Source organism: Globicephala melas, chromosome 10, assembly GCF_963455315.2.
Source record: "Globicephala melas chromosome 10, mGloMel1.2, whole genome shotgun sequence".
Classification (NCBI taxonomy): domain Eukaryota; kingdom Metazoa; phylum Chordata; class Mammalia; order Artiodactyla; family Delphinidae; genus Globicephala; species Globicephala melas.
This window is the reverse complement of record NC_083323.1, coordinates 62,713,646-62,733,212: the sequence shown is the minus strand read 5'-3', so window position 1 is coordinate 62,733,212 and position 19,567 is coordinate 62,713,646. Positions and strand designations below refer to the sequence as shown.

Genomic DNA, 19,567 nt, shown 5'->3' with positions numbered 1-19,567 from the left:
TTCCATGTGTCCCTGGCAAACACTGTCCTCTGAGGCCTCCCCAGTCTCCCTCCCCTCAGTCTGACCCTCCTTCCTTTCCTCCTAGCCGACACCCTCCCACCCCAACCTTTTCATCAAACTTTGTCTTTAGCAGGTACTGTGTGCAGGAAAGAGTGCTGACCAGGAGCCAGAGAAGTTAGTGTTGCAGGATGACCAACCATCCTGGTTCGCCCAACCTTGGAGTTCCTAGGGGGTTCCCCCAAGAAGTGAGACTTCCAGTGCTAAAACTGGGAAAGTTCTGGGTAAACTAGGATAAGCTGGTCACCCTAGTCTTGACCAAGGCCAATCACACTTAGTTGATTTACCATTATCTTGCAGGGAAACCTTGGAAAAATCACTTAACTTCTTTGGGGTTAAGTTTTCTCATCTCTAAAATGAGAGGCTTGAAGTTTCACTAGACCCCTTTTTCAGTCCTGTCCAGCCCTCAGCTTCTGAGCCTGGAGGCCATTTACTCCATAGGTATTTACTGAGTGCCACCATGTGGCATGCACTGTGCCCTTCCTGCTGACTGTGGCATCCTGGGCACATAGCACACACCTCACACTTCGTAGGTGCTCAATGAAGACCTGTGGAAATGAATGAATGAATCTGCCACACCTCCATTCCTGGCTCGATCCCTATCCACACCCCCAAAGTCTCTGCTCATAGTTCTGACCCCCTATTTTCCCCCCATCTCTGCTCCCCCACTCTGTCAGCCATAAGCCTCTGGAACCTGTGATTAAGCCCAGAACTCTGACCAGACTGAGTTGAGCTGAAAACACCAGTGAGGGAGAGGAGGGTCTGGTCACTGCTCCCACTGGCAGTGGACGTTTACCTTGGATGCCACCCCACCGCATAAGAAGATGTCACCAACACATCCTTGCCCTGGTGCACCATCACATTCAGGTGCTGGGAGCCCACTAAGCAAAGGACCTGTGTTGGGCTGCTCTAGGCAGACATCTGCCCCTGGTCACCTGCATCTCCTGGGCATCTGCCTCCAGCCACCCCACTCCCTTCCCACCTAGCCTCAGACCCTGTGTTGGGCTGCTCTAGGCAGACATCTGCCCCTGGTCACCTTCATCTCCTGGGCATCTGCCTCCAGCCACCCCACTCCCTTCCCCACCTAGCCTCAGACCCTGAGTGGGGCTCTGGAGCCATCTGTGCGGATCCCCAGTCTAACCCTCCACTTCCAGGATGCTGTCTGCTGTCTGCAAGTCATTTAAAGTCTCTGAGCTTCAGGCTCCTCATCTGAATCTGAGAACAGCAGAACCTAGTTTATAGAGTTATGGTGAGGATTCGGTACGTGTGCAGAGCTTGCTGTGGGAGAAGCAAGTGCTCAAAAAATACCAGCTATCATTGTTATCATAACCATAATCATCAGCATTAACACTCTCAGGCTGGTGAGGACGGCCAAGGACAAGCTCAATCTAAGTGCATCTGTCACAGGGTACCTGGAATCTCCCTTCCTCCAAGAAGCCTTCCCAGATTACTCCCAGCAGAGCAAGGACTAACTTAGTCCATGCGGCTGGGACACCCTCACTCTCCCACCCCAACAAGCAGCACTGAACCTCCCCAGGAGTCAGGGGTACCTCTTCCCAGCTCTGTCTAAAGCGTCAATCCTGTTGTTACGACCTTCCTTGCCCCTCTGCCCAGGTCAGCTGGTCTATCTTAGAGACCTGACAGCACTGAGCCCCTCTGCGCCCACTGGTACTTCACAAGGGTTCAGAGAAGAGGACTATGAGGAAGATGGGGATGGTGGAGGGACCTGAGGACATGGTGGGAGGCTGAGAAGGCAGGGCCCCCGGGAGGCCACACTCACCAACGTAAACACGCCTGCTCCCAGCACGGCATACACTGCATGGAGCCAGGGCACCTGCAGGGCAGACAAAAAGTGGGCTCAAGGATGGCGAGATGGGCAGTGCGGCAGAGGGGCAGGGAGAAGGGATCAGTCCAGGAATGGAGGGTGTGGCACAGACCTCCCCAGTGGGGGCCCTCTCTCACCCCCCCAACCCTGCCCCAGACTGAGAGGTCCTTAATCCCCTGCGTGCTCATGGTGGGTGGGGGAGCCCCAGGGTAACAGTGATCCTGGAGGGCTGGCAGGCGAGGTCCAGACGGGCCAGCACTTCTTTCCTCCACACACAGCCCCAGGCTCAGGCTGGCCCAGGGTGACTCATCCTATGGGGTCCCTGCCATCCTCCCAGCCTGGGTCTGGCCTGAGGCTGTGCCCTTCTCCCAGTGTGGACTCATCCCTGTGCTGTCTGTCCCCATGTCGGGAGCTTCCTGGCTCTGCCTGTGTGGGTAAAGGGGCTCAGGTAGAAGGGGACAACGACTTAGGCCCAGGGGTTGGGGGGGCATCTGGCATCCCTGCCAGCTGTGCTTGCTGGGATCCCCTGCAGAGGCTGGAACGGCACCCCTTCCCAACCTCTGCTCCCCCCGGGCCTCAGGGGCACCCAGCTGAGTGCGGAAACCTTGCAAGAGGTGCCAAACGAGCCGTGCCCTCTGAAGAGCCTTCCCGCAGAAGACTCCTGGAAACACAGGCATTCCATCAGCCTGACCCGGGTCGATAAAGGGTTCTTGGAAGCTCTGGGGCCCCTTCCTGTACCCCTCCCCCCCATCCTAGATACACAGAGGGCCCCCAGGCCAGCTCCGGCTCCTCCCTTCGTCAACAGGATCCTGGGAAGAGCCAAGGAAATGCCAGAACCAATCCTGACGTTCTGGACTGGGAGGCAATAACCTGGGGCTGGGCAGGATGGGGTAGGGAGGGGGAGTGAGGAATACTGCTCTCAGCCCGGCAGCAAAGGGGCAGTGGGGGACCCCCGTACTAGAGGTAGCTAAGAGGAGGTAGCGGCAGGTACAAGCCCTGAGCCCTCAGCACGGGTCCAACAGCTGCTCTCTTGGGTTCCCACGGTTCAAACCCCCTCCTGTGATGCCCCAAGTCTGCCCCTTCTCCACCTGCAGCAGCCTGAGTTCCTGGAATGGGTCACTGAGCCCTGAGCAGTCTTAGTGGGATTTCCCAGGCAGGCCAGACATTTCTTAAAGAGCTGAGATTCAGCTGTCCCCATGGACACCCTCATGGGGCAGGGGTATGTTCAGAGCCCCACTGTCCCATTTCCCGCCTGCCTGGACAGCCAGATCCTGCCTCTCTGCACTTGACTGATCCCCCAAGAGGCCCAGGAAGCCCTTCCTCAGGGCCCCTCTGGGCCTGGTGGCCCCATGGAGCTCCGGAGCCCCCTCCCCGGCCTAGGGTTTAAATGATCTGAGCCCTCCCCCTCAGCCTCACCTCCCCCCTAGTGGAGAAGATGGGAAAGGCGAAGCGGATGTGGCTTGTGGAGTGGGCAGGTGCCCAGACCTGTCAAGAAAAGCCTCGCTTCGTTGTTTGCTTACACTGCCAAGCAGCCCGGGGCAGGACAGGATGGCAGGCTGTGAGCCCTTGGCTCGCGGCCTTCCCTGGAGGGTGTAGGAGGAAACGGCACCCTCGGGCCGGCAGTCCCACCCCCGCCATCCCCATGGGGCCGGCTGGGAGACCTGGAGACTCACATATTGGAAGGGCAGGAGGATGGCCAGGATGAGTCCACTGAAGAAGAGAGTCATGAGCAGCACGAAGAGCACACCTTGGCAGGACGTGAAGTCAAACTGCAGGGGTAGGACAGGCGTCAGCTGCCAGGGCCCTCAGGCCTGCACGGAGCGGCCCGGCATTCCTGGGGGCCCCGGCTGGGCAGTGTGCTGGCCAGAAGGCCGAGGCCGAGGCAGCAGGCCACCTTCCCGTGCTCACCCCAGAACCCGCTGTTCCTCCCCCTCCCATCCCAGGCGGCCTTCCCAGACACTACGCATGCCTTTTACCTCCCCCAGCTGGGGAATCCAAGCTTGCAGCCCACCGCCCCCGCCCCACCAACCTTCCCCAGCCCGAAGGCCCCAGGGCTGACCTTGGTCTGGAAGCTAAAGACGGTGACCGAGAGGCAGACGAGGGCCGTGATGCCCAGGCACAGCAGCACAGATGTGGTGTTGTAGTAGCTGCAGGACGGGCAGGCCAGGGGGTCGGCTTCAGGGCAGGGCTTCTGGTCTCCCCTTGCCCTCCTCCCAGGTCCTCCCCTTCTGCCAGGACCTGATCCCACGACCTCTGGCTTCCAGGCTCTCCCCTTTCCCAGGATCCCCCTTCTCTCTGCTTCCTCATCCTTTCTACTGGGACTCACCCTCCCCAACATGCTCACACTCAGAATCCTGTTAGAAGGATCTCGAAGAGGTGGGAATGGGGGTGGGGAGGGGTTGTGCTGGTGCCTGGAGGTGGCTTATAGGGAACTGTGTGATCATGAACCTGGGGTCTTTTCAGCTGCAGCTTGAGAGGTGTCACCTTGCTCTCCTCCGTCTCCTACTCCCACCCACCAGCCTGGCCAGGTCCTGGAGGCCGAGTGCGGGAGAAGCGCGCTCCAAGCCCACGTCTCCTGCCTGCCTGAACGCCCCCCCCCAACCCCGTCCAAACGCTCCCTGGAAGGACTGTGCTTGGGGCAGCTCCCCTCGGGGTGTGGCCAGCCCCCTTCCGCCTGGCCCCTTTACCTGGACAACATCCCAGTGAGGTAGGCCATGGACAGGGTCTGAAAGGAGAAGCAGGATGAGGGAATGCTGGGGGCCCAGACACCTTCAAGGGCCAGCCTGGGTCTCCACCCCTTGCGTGTACCCCTCAACTCTGAGTCTGCTTTGCTCACACACACATTTACCTCCAGGATTTCTCCCGGTGAAGGAGGTCCCAGCCGTCCCTTTCTTTTTTCTGCAGCCCTGCTCGTCCCCCTTTCTAAGATTCACACCCTCCCCCCACCCCCAGCTCTTGTTATCCATAGCTCTAGGAGTCCCCATACAAACCTCTTAAAAACAAAATCACAATGGAAAGAGGGAGTGGATGGAGTGGGGAGAGAAAGGCTATTTGGAAAGAGAGGGTGGGGTGTCTTTGCAGAAGAAGTGGGGCGAAAATACCCCTGCCACCCCCAGTGACCTCACATCAGCTACCTCCAACTCCTAGCCCTCGAAGCTCACCCTTCAGCTCTCCTCCCCCCCATCCTCACTCAGCATCTGTCCCCACATCACTTACAAAGATGGTCAGGAGGATCAGGTTCCAGGGGAAATGCCTCCTGTAAGGCAAGCCACCGAGTTCAGAGGAGAGAGGGGGCGTGCCTGCAGCACAGGCTGGGTCATGCTGTCCTCGGAGCTTCTTCCTTCAGCCACATCCCCATGTGCCCCCATCTGTGCCTTCACCCTCCCCCCGCCCCGAGGTGCCAAGTAAAGGAGGGAGGGGCAGGCCTGCTTGATGGAGCCCAGAGAAGGATGGGGCCGTCTCAGGGGTGCACTGGCGGCAAGCAGGACTGGGGCCAGGACTTCCAAGGTCCTGCTCACGTTCCCACAGCCATGCTGCTCCTCAAGCCGTCATCATACCTTGGTCCAGAACAGCAGGCCAGGGTCAGGTAGGTCGCGAAGAAGACGGCGCTGTGAGAGACAGACGGATGCGAGAGCTGGCCGCCCCTGAAGGCCCTCCGCCCAGGCCCCTGCTCGTCCCACTCTCTGCCACCCCTGCCCACAGGGCACCAAGCAGGCTGCCACGGGCCAGGGGCAGGGGTTGGTTAAGCGCACGATCATCTCAGAACCTTGCAATGGGCAGGGTGATGGTGTAATTCCAAAAGAAAGGAAGGGGAGTAAGATGAGCCTGCTTCTAGAAATACTGAATCTTGGGTGCCATGTGGTAGCTGACCACCCAGTGCAAAGTGGTTCCCCCCAGACAATATCTTATTACTTATATATATTTTGAAAAGCTCATATACAGTGTTCTCCATATGCCAGGCAGAGGGCTACATGCTTTATGAGGATTAGCTAATATAACCCTCATATCTTCTCTAGGAAGCACGTTCTTCACTTTATAACTGAGGCACAGTGAGGCCAGGTGAGCTGTCCAAGGTCATACAGCTACCACATGGCAGAGGCAGGGTTAGAACACAGGCTTTCTCCTCCAGAGTCCTAGCTTATAACCACTACCCCATACTGCCTCCTTTAGGCCTTTCCCTGGCCCTGTCACTACCTACAATGATCTTGTCTGTCCTGCCAGCACCTGGCACAGCAAGAAGTACCTGTGGCATGAATTTCTGGATCAGGTGGCCGTATCCATTGGGAGACTGGCAGGAAGCTCAGGTGGAACCCAGAGACAGGGGTCAAGGATTAAGGATTTTCTGGAGAGCAGTGGAGGTGGAGGCCAGTCCAGGAGGTGGGACATGAGGGCTGAAGACCCAAGGCTGGGGCATGCTCATGTCTACCTAGATTGGTGCCTACACCAATGCATGGTCTCGTCTCCAGCTCTCAGTGTGCCCTCAACACACGGCACCTGTCATCCTTCCCCATCTCCCTCCTCGGTTCTCTCACGCATCCCCTACAGCAACAACGCCAACCATCCTCCTTCATCTGCAAACCTCCCAGGCTGCCTCACTCTCCCGCCTGGTCTGGCCTGATGTGTCCCAGAAAGATTCGAGATGAGGTGGGGGGCTCCACTGGCTCCCTGCCTGCCGCCTGCAAACATCGCGTCATGCATCTATGTGTCCTTCCTCCTGTCCCTCCTCCCATCCCAGGTGAATCCCCCCAAGCCTCTGGGTCCCACACCCTCAACTGCCCTGCCATCCACGGCTACATCTTCTCCCTCACAAACCTCCTCAGCTGTTCTCCATCTTTAACCAACATCTTTCCCGGCTCCAGCTACTGCCACTTTACCCACCCTCACAGCCAAGCTTCTTCAGAAAGTTGTCTCCACTCACGGCACCTTCTCCAACTCACAATTACTCCTCAACTTAACAAACCAGCCCCTGTCCCACTTAATGAGAGCTGGCTTTGCCACATCACTATGACTTTGTTGAGTCCAACTGACACTTGTCCATCCTTATCTGACCTGGACATGCTGACATCTGATCTCTCTCGTTGTTTCCCTGGTCCCACAATGACACAGCCTTGGGTCCCCTCCTACCTCCCTGGTCACTCCTCCTCCATCTCCTTCAGCACAGGGTCTCTCCCATCAGACTGTCTCTTCATGATCCTCCTGGGTGGGCTCACTCATTCCTAGGACTCCCTGTATCAGGCAGATGCCCATGACTCACACACCATATTTCTGATCTAGAATTTCCTTCTCAACCTCAGACCTGAATAACCAACTGCCTACTGGGCAAACACGGCTGTTATGCAGCAGGTTAGAGCCGAATCTGCCCTCTTCCTTGCTCCTTCTCCTGCATCCCCTGTTGCAGAGGATGTCATGCAGCCTCCGAGTCACCCAACCAGCGACCTCGGTCAGCCTTGACTCTCACCCTGCCATGCCCAGCTAATCACTTGGACCTGCTGATCCTCTACCCAGGCAGTTCTCAAATCTGTCCCCTTCTCTCCATCCCCACGACCACCCTTTTAGGTCGGGTCATCTCTGTCTATCGGGTCCTTCTGCTTCCAGTCCTGCCTTCCACTCTCCAAGCTATAGGCAGATCCCATCATGTGACTCTCCTGTTTAAAATTCCAAAGACCTGGTGATGCCCTGCCTGATCCGCCCCCCCGCCTACCTCTGCAGCCCACCCCGCACCGCACTCCGCCCCTCCATCTACCCTCATGGCCCTCTGCACCCTCACAGTGTGCCCACCACTCTCTGCCCCTACTGGAAAGGACCGACTGGCGAGGATGCCTGGGGCTGAGGTTGGAGGGGCTTCCTCTGTGCACCACGGGCATAACTCAACCAAAGCCTGCACCCCACACCCCATGGGTCTGCTCATCTGATCCCCACCCAGATGTAGCACCTGGAACAACCTATTGTCCAACCCGGGGCCTGGCACGGCTTAGGCAATCTTTAAGTACTTCTGGGTGAAATGTGAAAGCACAGGGAAGGTAGGGGTTGAGACGAGCCTATTGGGTTTGGTAAGTAGGAGCCCTCCATCCTCACCCTCTCCTATTCTTCAGGGGTTCTCAAATGAGGCATCACTGCTGTCACAGTGATGGAGGGGTTCTCAGTGCCAGGGCCAGGGCTGCAGGCCATCCTGTTCCGTGAGGAACAGTGGGGTCGTCCTGCCCCAGTTTTTAAGAAATACCCCAGCATCTGCTCTCTTTCGGTCTCCCTTGAGTCACCAGTTACTTCGACAACAATAATAATAATAATACCCTTGTCTATGTGTATCCTGGTTGTGGGGCCTGTCTCCCTGGCCAGACTGGAAGCTTCCTGAGGGCAGGGCCCAGCCTCCTTTTCTCTCTGGTCCAGAGCTCCTCAACCCTCAAGACGAGTGGTCGGGAGGAAGGGCAGAGGGACGGACGACCTGGAGCGTATGGGGCAGTTTGGGAGCCTGACCCTCATTTCACATCCCAGCTCTGCCACCACCATCGTGTGACCTTGAACGGCTACTTAATTGCAGAGCTCCAGCCTCCTGCTTTGTAAAACGGGAATGCTGGTACCAACTCACTGGGCTGTAGCGAGGACTGAATGAGAGCATGCAGTCCAGCCTTGAGCACAGAGCCTGGCACTGGGTAGGGACCTGAAGATGGGAGTTATTATTATAACTAGAACCTGGCTAACTGACAGCTTCCTGGAGAGGCTCGGACCCACCTCCCCCAAGTCTGGTCTCACACTTTTCCTCCTCTGTCCGGTCCCCCCACCTCCACCCCACAGCCCTCACTCCTCCCCTGCACGGTAGGGAGGCCCGCAGTTCCCGCTGCCAAGGCTCAGAGGGAGCAATCAGACAATAAGGCGAGAGCCCACTGAGGGAGATGATTGGGGCCTGGAGAAAGAGTGGGCGGGGGAGGGGGTGGTGCTGGAAGGCTGCCATCCCAGGGAGCGAAGAATAAATCACAGAAGAAGTGAAAGACAGACTTGCTTGTCAGAGCCTGGGCCTCAGGGCCTGAGCTAGAGCCGTGGTCTGTTTACAGAATGTCAAGACCAAGGCACGAGGCTCAGGTGGAGGCCAGGGTCCAAACCCAGTGTCCTCCCCCAACTTATGATGCTCCAGGACCAGTCCCAGGCTGTGGGGAGGCAGCAGAGCATGGAGGGGAAGTGCACGAGCTTCTCAATCAGAAAGACAGGGTTCAATCCTGGCTCTGCTGCTTAGGAAGCAACATCTTCTCTCTGAGCCTCAATTTTCTCATGTATAAAATGGGGATAATAGGGCTTCCCTGGTGGCGCAGTGGTTGAGAATCTGCCTGCTAATGCAAGGGACACGGGTTCGAGTCCTGGTCTGGGAGGAACCCACAGGCCGCGGAGCAACTAGGCCCGTGAGCCACAACTACTGAGCCTGCGCGTCTGGAGCCTGTGCTCTGCAACAAGAGAGGCCGCAATAGTGAGAGGCCCACACACCGGGATGAAGAGTGGCCCCCGCTTGCCACAACTAGAGAAAGCCCTCGCACAGAAACGAAGACCCAACACAGCAAAAATAAAATAAATTAATTAATAAACTCCTACCCCCAACGTCTTCTTTTAAAAAAAAAAAATGGGGATAATAACTGTATCTGCCTCGTAGGGCTGTTGTTAAGGATCAAATGAAGAATATCTGCAAATCACATGGCACAGTGCTACATACATAGAAAAAGACCTGTTTTATTCTTACTGCTATTAAGGGCTTGGTATTTGGAGGACGTGAGACCCACTAGGTGTCAGACCTGCTAGGTCTCAGACCCAGAGGCAGACTCAGGACTGGATAGCGATGTGGGGAGGGGGCAGGATGGGGCAGAGCAACAGGCTGGCTTTCTAGAGAACAGGGCAGCATCTTGGTGGTGAATTCCCAAGCACCTTTAAGGCTTGGCGACGCTCCATGGAAAGCACACGGTCCATGCCCACTTCCGACTTCTCTCCACACCCACCCACCCCTGAGTCTGGGACAGCATCTGTTTTCTGCCTGGAGATGCTGAGGAGGAAGGACCTCTCACCATTCAGAGGTCAAATTCTCACACCATTCTCAGTGGGGTGGACTCTGCCCTCAATTCTAGAGCCTGCTTATTCTTGGACTGTCCCCCTGCCACCATCTGCTTAGGGCACAGAGTCCCAAAGACCCTCCCGCAGGAGGCCTGACGAGGGGCCTGGGGACCGCATTCCCGAGGTGGCAGGGCGCAGAGGCTGCCAGGCGGTGCTGATGTGCCGGGAGCCATGCCAACCCGCCACGGGGGCTGGCCGGGGTGGCAGTTCCTGGGGCCTCATCAGTTTTAGCCTACAGTGCCCCCCATCCCCCCAAATGCTCGCCTCCCTGCCTGGTCTGCAGACAGGCCCTCTGTCCTGTGCCCTAAGAAAGGCTCTGGGTGTGAATGTCTCCTCCCCTGGGATCCCCAACTTGGCTGAGCTCCTCCTCCACTCCTCCGGGGAGCCCCAGAGGCCAGGATGTCTCCTTCCTGTCAGGCTTTGGCTGGCTTTTGTTAACTTGAGGCCCACTCTGGGACTGTTCTGGGCTCGGGTGGTCCAGGAGGCTCTGGGCTGAGCCTACGTTCCCACCAGACCCCCATCCAGGAACAGGCCTGGGACAGCTGTAGTGTGCAAGCTCCTCGGGTGGACATTCAGAGCCTCCACCCCGGAAGGCCTCGCTTCTCTCTGGGATGTCCCGATTCCCCTCACGGAGGCTTGCGGTGCTCCGCCAGCCTGGTCCCTAATTTACCCAATGTACCACGTGTGCTCCCACTCCCAAGCGTTTACTTAAGTCACCCCAGTCCCCAGGCCCCTTGGCTCATTCTTTGAGGCGCACCCGCTGACATGGACTGAGGGCTCCCCCTCCTCTGAATGCTGCTCTTTCACAGGCTGCCTTGTATGCCCACCACCTTCCCCTGCAGAGGCCTCCTCTCCACCAGCTCCAGTTCTGGCCTGGGCTCACAGTAGGTGCTGAAGGAGACTTTGCTGACAGTAGTTCTGCTTTGAACGGGGTGGTCTGGCCTGGAAGTATCCAGAATGACTCCTTAATTGCCCACATAGGAGGGTCAGAATAACCTCTCAAGTCACCTGCCATGCTCCTTAAAGAGTAGAGTATATAAGCAGAAGCCAACTGCTCGAGGGGAAGGGAGTCTGCCAAGTAGAGGGGTTAAGAGTACAAGCCTCAACCTGAATCTTGGGTTTGAATCCCAGCTCTACCACGGCCTACCTGTGTGACCTTGGGCAAATTACTCAACCTCTCTGAGACTTAGTTTTCTGAGGAGTGAATGCAACACTGCATATCAAGCACGTAGAACAATGCCCAGCCCTTATTAGGCACTTTATAAGTGGTATCTCTTATGATTAATAATTCACAAGCATTAATTACAACTATGTTAATATTGAGTAGCAACATTATCATTAGTGTGGGCCAAGGTGTCCCAGCCCCCCTTCTCCTCCAGGCCAAGGTCTGGGTCTCCCTAGCCATGACCCCAGTTCCACCCTTCCCTCCTTGGGCAGGCACCAGAACCAACGCCCATCTCCTCCCCTCCCCCTCAGCTCTACACACCCCAGAAGGCCCCTTCTGGCCATGCTCTTATGAGGCAGTTCCTATGGGATGGGGAGAGGTCATGGGCTGGGATTCTGTCAGCGGAGATTTCCCACCTTGGCTGTGGAGGGTGTTCTGGGAAGGGGCCTGGGTATACTTACTAGGATGCCCAGTACCAGCCTGGGTTGGCCTGGACATAGTCCTTAACGGGGTCACTGCAGAGAAGGGAGGGAGAGAGAATCAGAATTTACCCTCTGTCTCCATTTCTAGTTCAACATCTGCACCTGCCCCCGCCACCCCCCCACCCCCCGCCCCACCCGCCAGTTCACAGGACTCGAGAGGAAGAAAGGAGAGACCACACCACTGGTGGGGGAGGGAGCTCCAGCCACAGTCTCCCAGTCTCAGGCTGAGACGTGGATGCGCCCAGGTGTAGGGCTGCTGCATCTGAGAGGAACGACTGCTTCACAGACACCTGCAGGCCCAGAAAGCACGGGGCCACCCCCTGCTGGACGGAGGACCCCTCCCTGTGCACGGTCTAAGGTTCTTCCCAGCATGAGGTGGGCCGCTGCCCTGCACCAGCATCTTCAGGCAGACGGTTCTAAGAACAGTCTGACTCTGGACCCTCCTCCCCAGGACGAGACCTGGCGCCACCACCTGTGGAACGTGCGGCTCCACACAGCCAACTCACCAGAAGGTAAAGAGAGCCACGACACCCAAGGTCACCAGCAGCTGGATCAGCAGAATGGTATAGACCTGGGGGTGGGAGGGGGTTCCGCTCAGCTTGGGGGGCCCTGTTGGGGGCCAGAGAGGCTCAGGCCCCCAGCAAGGCTTAGGGAGACCCCAACTTCCCGGCGACTCCATCTACCCTCCAGACCCGCATCCTGGGCCTTCCACCCTCCTTCTTAGGGGGCATCGGAATGAATCCAGGACAAGGCGAAAGGACAGCAAAGACACTCCAGAGCCCACACCCATGGCATCTGGAGAGAAGAGACCACGTGTTCAGCCGCAGCAGGGGGCAGTGGGCACCCCAACTTCCCAGTAGGTGCCGTCCGTTGGCATCACAAGGATGGGGAGAGGGATGGCCTCTGGGCAGGAGGCTGGGCCAGCGGCTTCTCGAGAGGCTCCCCCCACCCAGCTTCCCAGTCTGGGAGAGTTGGGGGAGACAGTTACCTTTCTGATGAAGACTCTGCGAACGTTCTGGTCGTCCCAACTGAAGGTGGTGAAGAGCTCATGGTCTCCAGTGGGGAAACCACTCTCATAGCTAGAGCTGCTGCCTGGATGGGCAGGGGGAGGGCCATGAGCGCTCCCACACACATAAACACCACCCCCAACGGCTCAGAGCTACCTTTTGTCAGACTGGCTTTCTGGACCAGGCAACGCCCTTCTCTCCAGCCCCATTCTCAAACCTCCTCCTGCCCCACCCCATCGCATCCCACAGAGATCCCAGATCTCTCCCAGGTTGCCCCTCACCTTTCCTGTTCTGAGTGTGAGAAGGAACTGTCATCTCCCCTTCCCACCCCAAGCGGGAGCTCCCTGGGGCCCAAGCTCTGCCATACAAATGTGGCCCTTCCCTCTTGTGCCCCCCCCATCCCCCTTCCTGGACATTCTGGCTCCCTTGTGGCTGAGAATCAGAGAAGGACAGCCACTCCCCCGGGGCTACCTCACACATCCCAGAGTCAAAGGTCCTACCCCGGCTTGCTCTGAGGTCCCGGGGGTGGGAACTGGGGACTCGTAGGTGGGGTGGACCTGCTGGTGCTCCAGCTGGGAACCAGAGCTGGGGGAGGCTGGAGGGGAAACAGAGCCAGGACAAGGGCAAGAAGTGGCATGTGGGTGTGGGTAAAGCTTGGGGGCCTGGTCCCAGAACTCAGGCTTTTGGAAGAGCATGGGCTCTGTAAGCAAACACGTGGATCCCTCCCCAGGACTGACTAGCTGTGCAGCCTTAAGCAAGTCACCAGCCTTCTTTGTCTCTTCCGGGATATGGGTTAGTGATACCCACCTCACGGGGATGAAACGGAGAAAAGTGAAAGCTCTGTGCCTGACGCTGACGACACCACCCTCTCTCTTCCATCCCTCGTCTGGGTCATTCCTAAGGCCTCAGATGTGTCCGCTCTGCTCTCCACCATCCCTGCAGTTCTCCATGACCTTCCCCTCCACAGCAAGAGCCTGTCTTGGCCTTTCAAATCTGCCCTCAGCACTGTCCCGCTTTAAATTCTTTGATGGCTCCTCACTGCCTTTTACTCAAGTTCAAGTTCCTTAACAAAGCCTCCTCAGCCTCCCACGAGTCCTCCAGCCCCACTGCACACTACTCCCTTCTACTTTTCTCCAGCCTGACTATATTTTTTTCAGCAATGTGCTCTCTTGCCTCTGGGCCCCTGCACATTCTTTCTTTCAGCCTTGGACACTCATTTTCCTACCTCTTCACCAAGCTAATACATGCCATCCTTCAGGACTCCCCTCATGGATACCCCTTCCTCCAGGAAGTCTTCCCTGACTGTCAGGCGGGTTAGTTGAACTGCCAAGGCCTCCATCACTGCCTTTCACCATGTGGTAATCATCCATTTACTTGTCTACACTGTCAGCTCTGTGAGGGAAGGGCTTGCAAATCAATGCATCCCCAGAAATTAGCTCAGTGCCAGACACGGTGCCTGGTGCACGCTTAGTAAATGTTTGTCACGTGCTGACTGAAATGAGCTGCCTTCCTCTGCCCTGACAGTTCGTTGGAAAACATTCCTTAAGGCAGCCAGTCCTGGCAACGAGGATATGGGAAATGAGGAAGGGGGAGGGAGGTGGACCCACTGCCAACCTGGGGCTTGGAGACCCTCAACCTCTTATCCTTCACTCCTTCATGTTCTGTCCACGTCCCCCACCAAAGCCCAAATGGCCAGGCCACAGAGGGGGAGAAAAGGAGAGAAAAAGCAGTCCTGTGGGTGTCAGCGGCAGGAGGAAGGGCTCCCATGAACACCAGACCTTCAAAGGCCCTCCAGTAGATGACGGTGGGGTGGGTCTGCTTGGGTCTGGGCTGAAGGGCTCTGTGGTGGGAGGTGTGGACCATGGTGGCCGCTCCTCCTGAGTAGAGACGGTCTGAGGCATTGTCCCCAGGATCCCTTCTAGAATTCTGCTGGGGGTGGGGGTGGGGTGACAAGGTGGGGGAGGGGGCCGAGGGGGCCGAGGAAGACTTCCTTGCAGCTTGCGGGAGCTGTACGTTCCCAGCCCTGAGGCAAAGCTCCCACAGGCTGCCACACCGAACAGAGGGCCCCCTACCAGCCCGATTCTTAGTCTGCAAGGAGCTGGCGTCAGCCCGGGTGGGTCGGCCGAGGAATTGTGCCTGGCCCTGAGGGATGCTAAGGCTGGCATCCACACACCTTCCCCACATCCTGCTCTCCTGCCCCCAGTTAAGGCCTGGGGGAGGGTAGAGAGACAAGGAGAGTGATGAGTGAAGTGGATCCTCAGGCCCCCGCCCTAAACAACCCTGGGGCCTCCACGGGGACTGGTTTCAGATCAGCCAGCGTGTCAGCAAACTGCACCCACACTCACAGGGAGGCAGCCCCAGCTGAGGCCACAGTTAGCTGTAGCCTCGTACTGCTCCTTCCTGTGTCCACTCTGACCTCCCTCACTCCCTCTCTGCAACCCTTTCTTCTAGGACAGCCCCTGGTTTTTCTCCCCCATCTGTCCCCTCTTTTTGCCCTAGCTTGGTGACTTGAAAAAGCCCCTCTTCCCCATCCAAGGGAATTATGACTGCAGAAACTGTATCAGTCCTTCTTCATGGAGGTCTCCTTGACCTACCCTCAGAACAGTCCTCCAAATCCCAAACCTTTGACATCAGAGCCTCATACAACAACCATACAGTGCGTCTATTTCTGGGCAACTTCTTCCTATGCAGGTTTTCCATCTGGGCCCACCACTCCCCCTGATGCTCCAGCCTCCAGGAACTGAGAGACTTACTAGGGTCCACATAGGCCCAGCTGGGGTGGAGAGGCACAGCCGAGGGGGCTGGCGGGAAGACTCCTGCCTTCAGCCCCTCCCCAGAGGTGGCCTCCTCATAGGAGGGCGGGGCCGAAGGCACTGCTGGAGCCTCCTTCTTCTCACCATTCGCCTGCTGCTGCCCCTCTGTCCCGGGGGCCTTGTTAGCCACAGAGAGCTGTGGAGTAGAGGCAGAGAGAGACAGTCACCAGGGAGAGGGCACCTTCTAAGTCCTCTTCCCCAGCCCCTCAATTTCTGGAACTTCCATGGGTACTTTCTCACCTACACTAGGAACAGCAGTGGTGCAGACAAGAACCTCCCTATTTTACGTGGGGTATATATACGGTGGAATATTATTCAGCCTTAAAAAAGGAGGAATTCCTGTCATTTGCAACAACATGGGTGAACCTGGAGGACATCATGCTAAGTGAAATAAGCCAGACACAGAAAGACAAAAACTGCAGGATCTCACTTATATGTGGAATCTAAAATTGTCGAAATCGTAGAAGTACAGAGTAGAATGGTGGTTGCCAGGGTCTGGGGGGTGGGGGGAATGGGGAGATACTGGTCAAAGGGCACAAAGTTTCAGTTATGCACGATGAAAAAATTCTGGAGATCTAATTGCAGCCTGGTGACTATAGTTAACAATACTGTATTGTGTACTTGAAATTTGCTGAGAGGGTAGATCATAAGTGTTCTTGCCACACACACACAGAAGGTAACTATGTGAAGTGATGGATGTGTTAACTAGGTTGATTGTGGTAACCATTCCGCAAGTTATATGTATATCAAAATATCACACACCTTAGATATATACAATTTCTATTTGTCAATTATACCCCAATAAATCTGGAAAAAAAAGAATCTCCCTATTTTACAGATGGGAGAACTGAGCTCCAGGGGGGTCAGGGCTGGCCAGGGGCACACACTGGAGCTGGGATAAGAACTGAGGAAGGAGAAAATTCTTAGGAGAGCCCACCATTGGTGGTCACCGTCCCCCGGGGCAGGGACTGGCGCTATATGGTTCCACCATTTCCCTGGGGTCCAGGGAAGGGCCTGGCACAGAGTAGTAGGCCCTTAAAAGTATTACTGAATGAAAGGTCCTCTCATTGAATCTCCCTGCTACCTTGCTCGTTGTATTTTGATCCCTGTTTTTAAATGAAGGAACTGAGGATCAGAGAGGAAGAATGACTCAGAGCCACACATGGCCCACTGGGCTGCAGAGCCCAGGTACCGTCCACTGGGGCTGGCCTCCTTCTGCTGGGCTGGAGATGACCAAGGAGGGTGGGGATGGGAGAGCAGGGAAACAGAAAGGGGAGAGGAGAGGGAAAAAAAGAGGAAGAGGGAGACTTCCCTGGCAGTCCAGTGGTGAAGACTCCATGCCTCTACAGCAGGGGGCACGGGTTCAATCCCTGGTCAGGGAACTAAGATCCCGCATGCTGTGGGCAGTGCAGACAAAGAAAAAAAAAAAGAGGAAGAGGAATGGGGGCTGCAGTGCAGACAAAGAAAAAAAAAAAAAGAGGAAGAGGAATGGGGGCTGCAGGGGAGCGGAGGGGCAAGAGGCCCCTGGCTAAGAGTCCATTTTGGCCTCATGCTGTTGGAACCTCAGCCTCTCCCTCAAACCAGAACAGAATCTGACTGTCACTGATGGAAGGGGAAAGCACCTCCTCATTCAGCCCCTTCCTTCATCTTACAGATGAGGAAACTGAGGCCCAGTGGGAAATATCCCATGGCAGGTTGAAAATTCAAGTCTATTTACACTCAGATATGGCCCCGGTTCCACAATGTGCAAGTTTAGCTTTGGTGAGAAAATAGGGGCTGGGAGGTCCCGAATGATGCCGCCAGGGAAGGGAAGATTGGGGATGCGGGGATGGTATGAAAACTGAAACGTCACCGAAAGGACTGAACCTCAAAAAACAAACGGGATTTAGGTCTGGTTCCAAAAAGAATGAGTTAAACCTGCAGGGCCACTGAGGAAGGCTGCAAAGTTCCTTCTCTGCGAGCAGCATCTAGCTGAGGCAGCCCAGAGATGAACAAGCACCAGAACGTTTCTTCTTCCATCCAGCCCTGAGGATGACTGAACTGGAGGGGTCTTTTCCATCATCAGAAAGCCTGGGAGCAAGCTGGGGGTGAGGGGCCGAGGAGGCAGGGGCCATACATTCACCTCAGGACAGGAAGCAGCGTCAGCAAAGTGACTGGCGGAGGTGGAGGTGGGAAGTGGAGGGAGAGAATCCGCAGAGCGGGGAGCTCTTCATTTTCACCATGGTGAACCCCACCCCTGCGTCCTTAGGGAAGGGCCTCAAAACCCAGGCCTGTGGGAGCAGGGCCCGGGCTCATCCCTCCCATTCCCCAGCCCCCTTCATCACCCAGATCAGAAGGGTCATGCCCAGGAGAATCCATTTCAGCCCACCGGAACCAAGGTTCTCTGAGCCCAGACCCAGGGCTTGTGCCTGGGAAAAGGATTATCACCTCTGACCTCAGCCCGGTCCAGATTCGTCCTCCTCACCAACAACCACCCTGCTGACCCTAGGCCCTGGACCCCCAACGTCCAGCATTACCAAGTGAAGTCTGTCCAAATGGCACGAGGTGGTATCACCCAATGACATCATTTTGAGGCCTGATGAGCTTAAAAAACAGTGAAAGGAGGGTCTGAGAGCCCAGGAAAGATGCCATTGGCTCTGAGGCTCATCTCTGAGAAAAGAAGGGGAGTGGAAGGGAGGCCCTTCTTCTGTTTTCTCTGCCCAAACCTTAGCACCCCCAAGCAGAGGGCCAGAGGACCCTCCTTCTTTGCCCCAGGCCCTGGTGGTTGTGTAATTCCACAGGCTATTGGTGTTACATAACCCTACTAGGCCAGCCAAGTCTCTGCCCCAGCTCCTCCCCTACACTTCAGGCCTAAAACAGGAATAAAAAGAGAAGATGTTTTATCCGATCCCATTCAGTCCTATGTCTGGCCAAAGCGAAAACAAAAATTAGAACATCCTGAAGCAGGGTTGCCATAGGAACCCCCCAACCACAGGGGCTGTATCCAGATATGGAATAATGACAGGGAGTTTGGTGGTGGTGGTGGGGGGTTCTGTGGAGGGCGTCAAAGATGAATATATGGTTGGGGTTGGGATTGGACACAGTGGGGGTGCCCTATAGGGACTGCCCCTCAGGGCTCACCCTGGGGATGCGTGCACACACACACACACACACACACCAGACGCCTAAGCTGACTCCTTAAGGGGACATGGCGTCTGTGAAGGCTCCTGTGATGCCAAAGCAATTGATGGAATGTAGATGGGAGGAGAGGTGAGCCTGGTGGGCAGGAAGAGGCCACAACCCATTCCTTGAAACAGGCCTTGTGGGCCTCTGACTTCGGCAAGGACCACGGAGGACCTTCGCATAAGAGCCAAGGGAGGATGCTTACAGTGGTCCTGAGAGTTTGCTTAGGATGACAGGGAGATGAGGGAACCAGAGGATGGAGGATGATGCAGGTGGGGGAGATGCCGATACCTTTCCCTGTGTCATGGTGCCGTCTCTCCGGGAAGGGGTCCCTGAGGCACGGGCGGCCGCTTGGGTCACCGCAGCCTGCCTGCGTCTCTTCCTTCCTCCGCGTGGGTTCTAGCAACATCCACTGCAGCCGGGCCAGAAGGACCGGAGCGTACCATCCAGACGCGGGGAGGGGGGCGGGCGATGGGGGGAGGAGGGGGCCAGGGCGGGCCTGTAGGCTGCGGCGGAGACCTCTGCGGATTTGCAAGCGGAAGTGGAGGAGGCGGCGCACAGCCCTTTCCTCCCGCCCCCTCCTTCCTGGTATCCTCACCGCTCAGGGACCAGGCAGCTCTGCGCTGCGGAACTGCCCAAGTGGACGGGTCCAAGCGGGCGGGAGGAGGGGCCGGGAGTCCGTGACACCCGACCAGCTGATGCTGCCTGCCTGTAACTGGAGCTGGGTGTCAGGGCCGTATCTCTCCACCATCTTTGTCGCTGACAGGCTCCGTTGTACCTCTGCCTGTTTCCTCTCCCTCTTTGGATGCGGCCCTGCTTTCTCCATCACCACCTCCCCTCTCATCATCTCTATTTCGTCATTCACGCTGGAGGGGGAAAAGTCTCCGATGTCTTGTCTACCCTACCGGCTTCTAAAAGGCCCCCTGGGCCCTGAGTTCCTGTGGGCCTTTGGGCAAGCCATGTGGGCA

General features: G+C 56.7%; 1 protein-coding gene across 1 annotated transcript in view; it reads right to left on the bottom strand.

Moving 5' to 3' along the window:
* FAIM2 (Fas apoptotic inhibitory molecule 2) overlaps positions 1 to 19,058 on the bottom strand; it is a 33,239-nt gene extending 14,181 nt beyond the window's left edge. The window contains exons 1-11 of the mRNA XM_030835122.2: positions 18,891 to 19,058; positions 15,378 to 15,573; positions 12,606 to 12,709; positions 12,124 to 12,188; positions 11,597 to 11,650; positions 5,440 to 5,490; positions 5,099 to 5,138; positions 4,570 to 4,607; positions 3,942 to 4,029; positions 3,556 to 3,651; positions 1,838 to 1,891 (exon numbers count right to left, since the gene is read on the bottom strand). Coding sequence (XP_030690982.1) covers positions 1,838 to 1,891; positions 3,556 to 3,651; positions 3,942 to 4,029; positions 4,570 to 4,607; positions 5,099 to 5,138; positions 5,440 to 5,490; positions 11,597 to 11,650; positions 12,124 to 12,188; positions 12,606 to 12,709; positions 15,378 to 15,573; positions 18,891 to 18,905 — 801 coding nt within the window. The 5' untranslated portion in view covers positions 18,906 to 19,058. The remainder of the gene's footprint in view (positions 1 to 1,837; positions 1,892 to 3,555; positions 3,652 to 3,941; positions 4,030 to 4,569; positions 4,608 to 5,098; positions 5,139 to 5,439; positions 5,491 to 11,596; positions 11,651 to 12,123; positions 12,189 to 12,605; positions 12,710 to 15,377; positions 15,574 to 18,890) is intronic.
* Between the last annotated feature and the right edge of the window lie 509 nt (positions 19,059 to 19,567).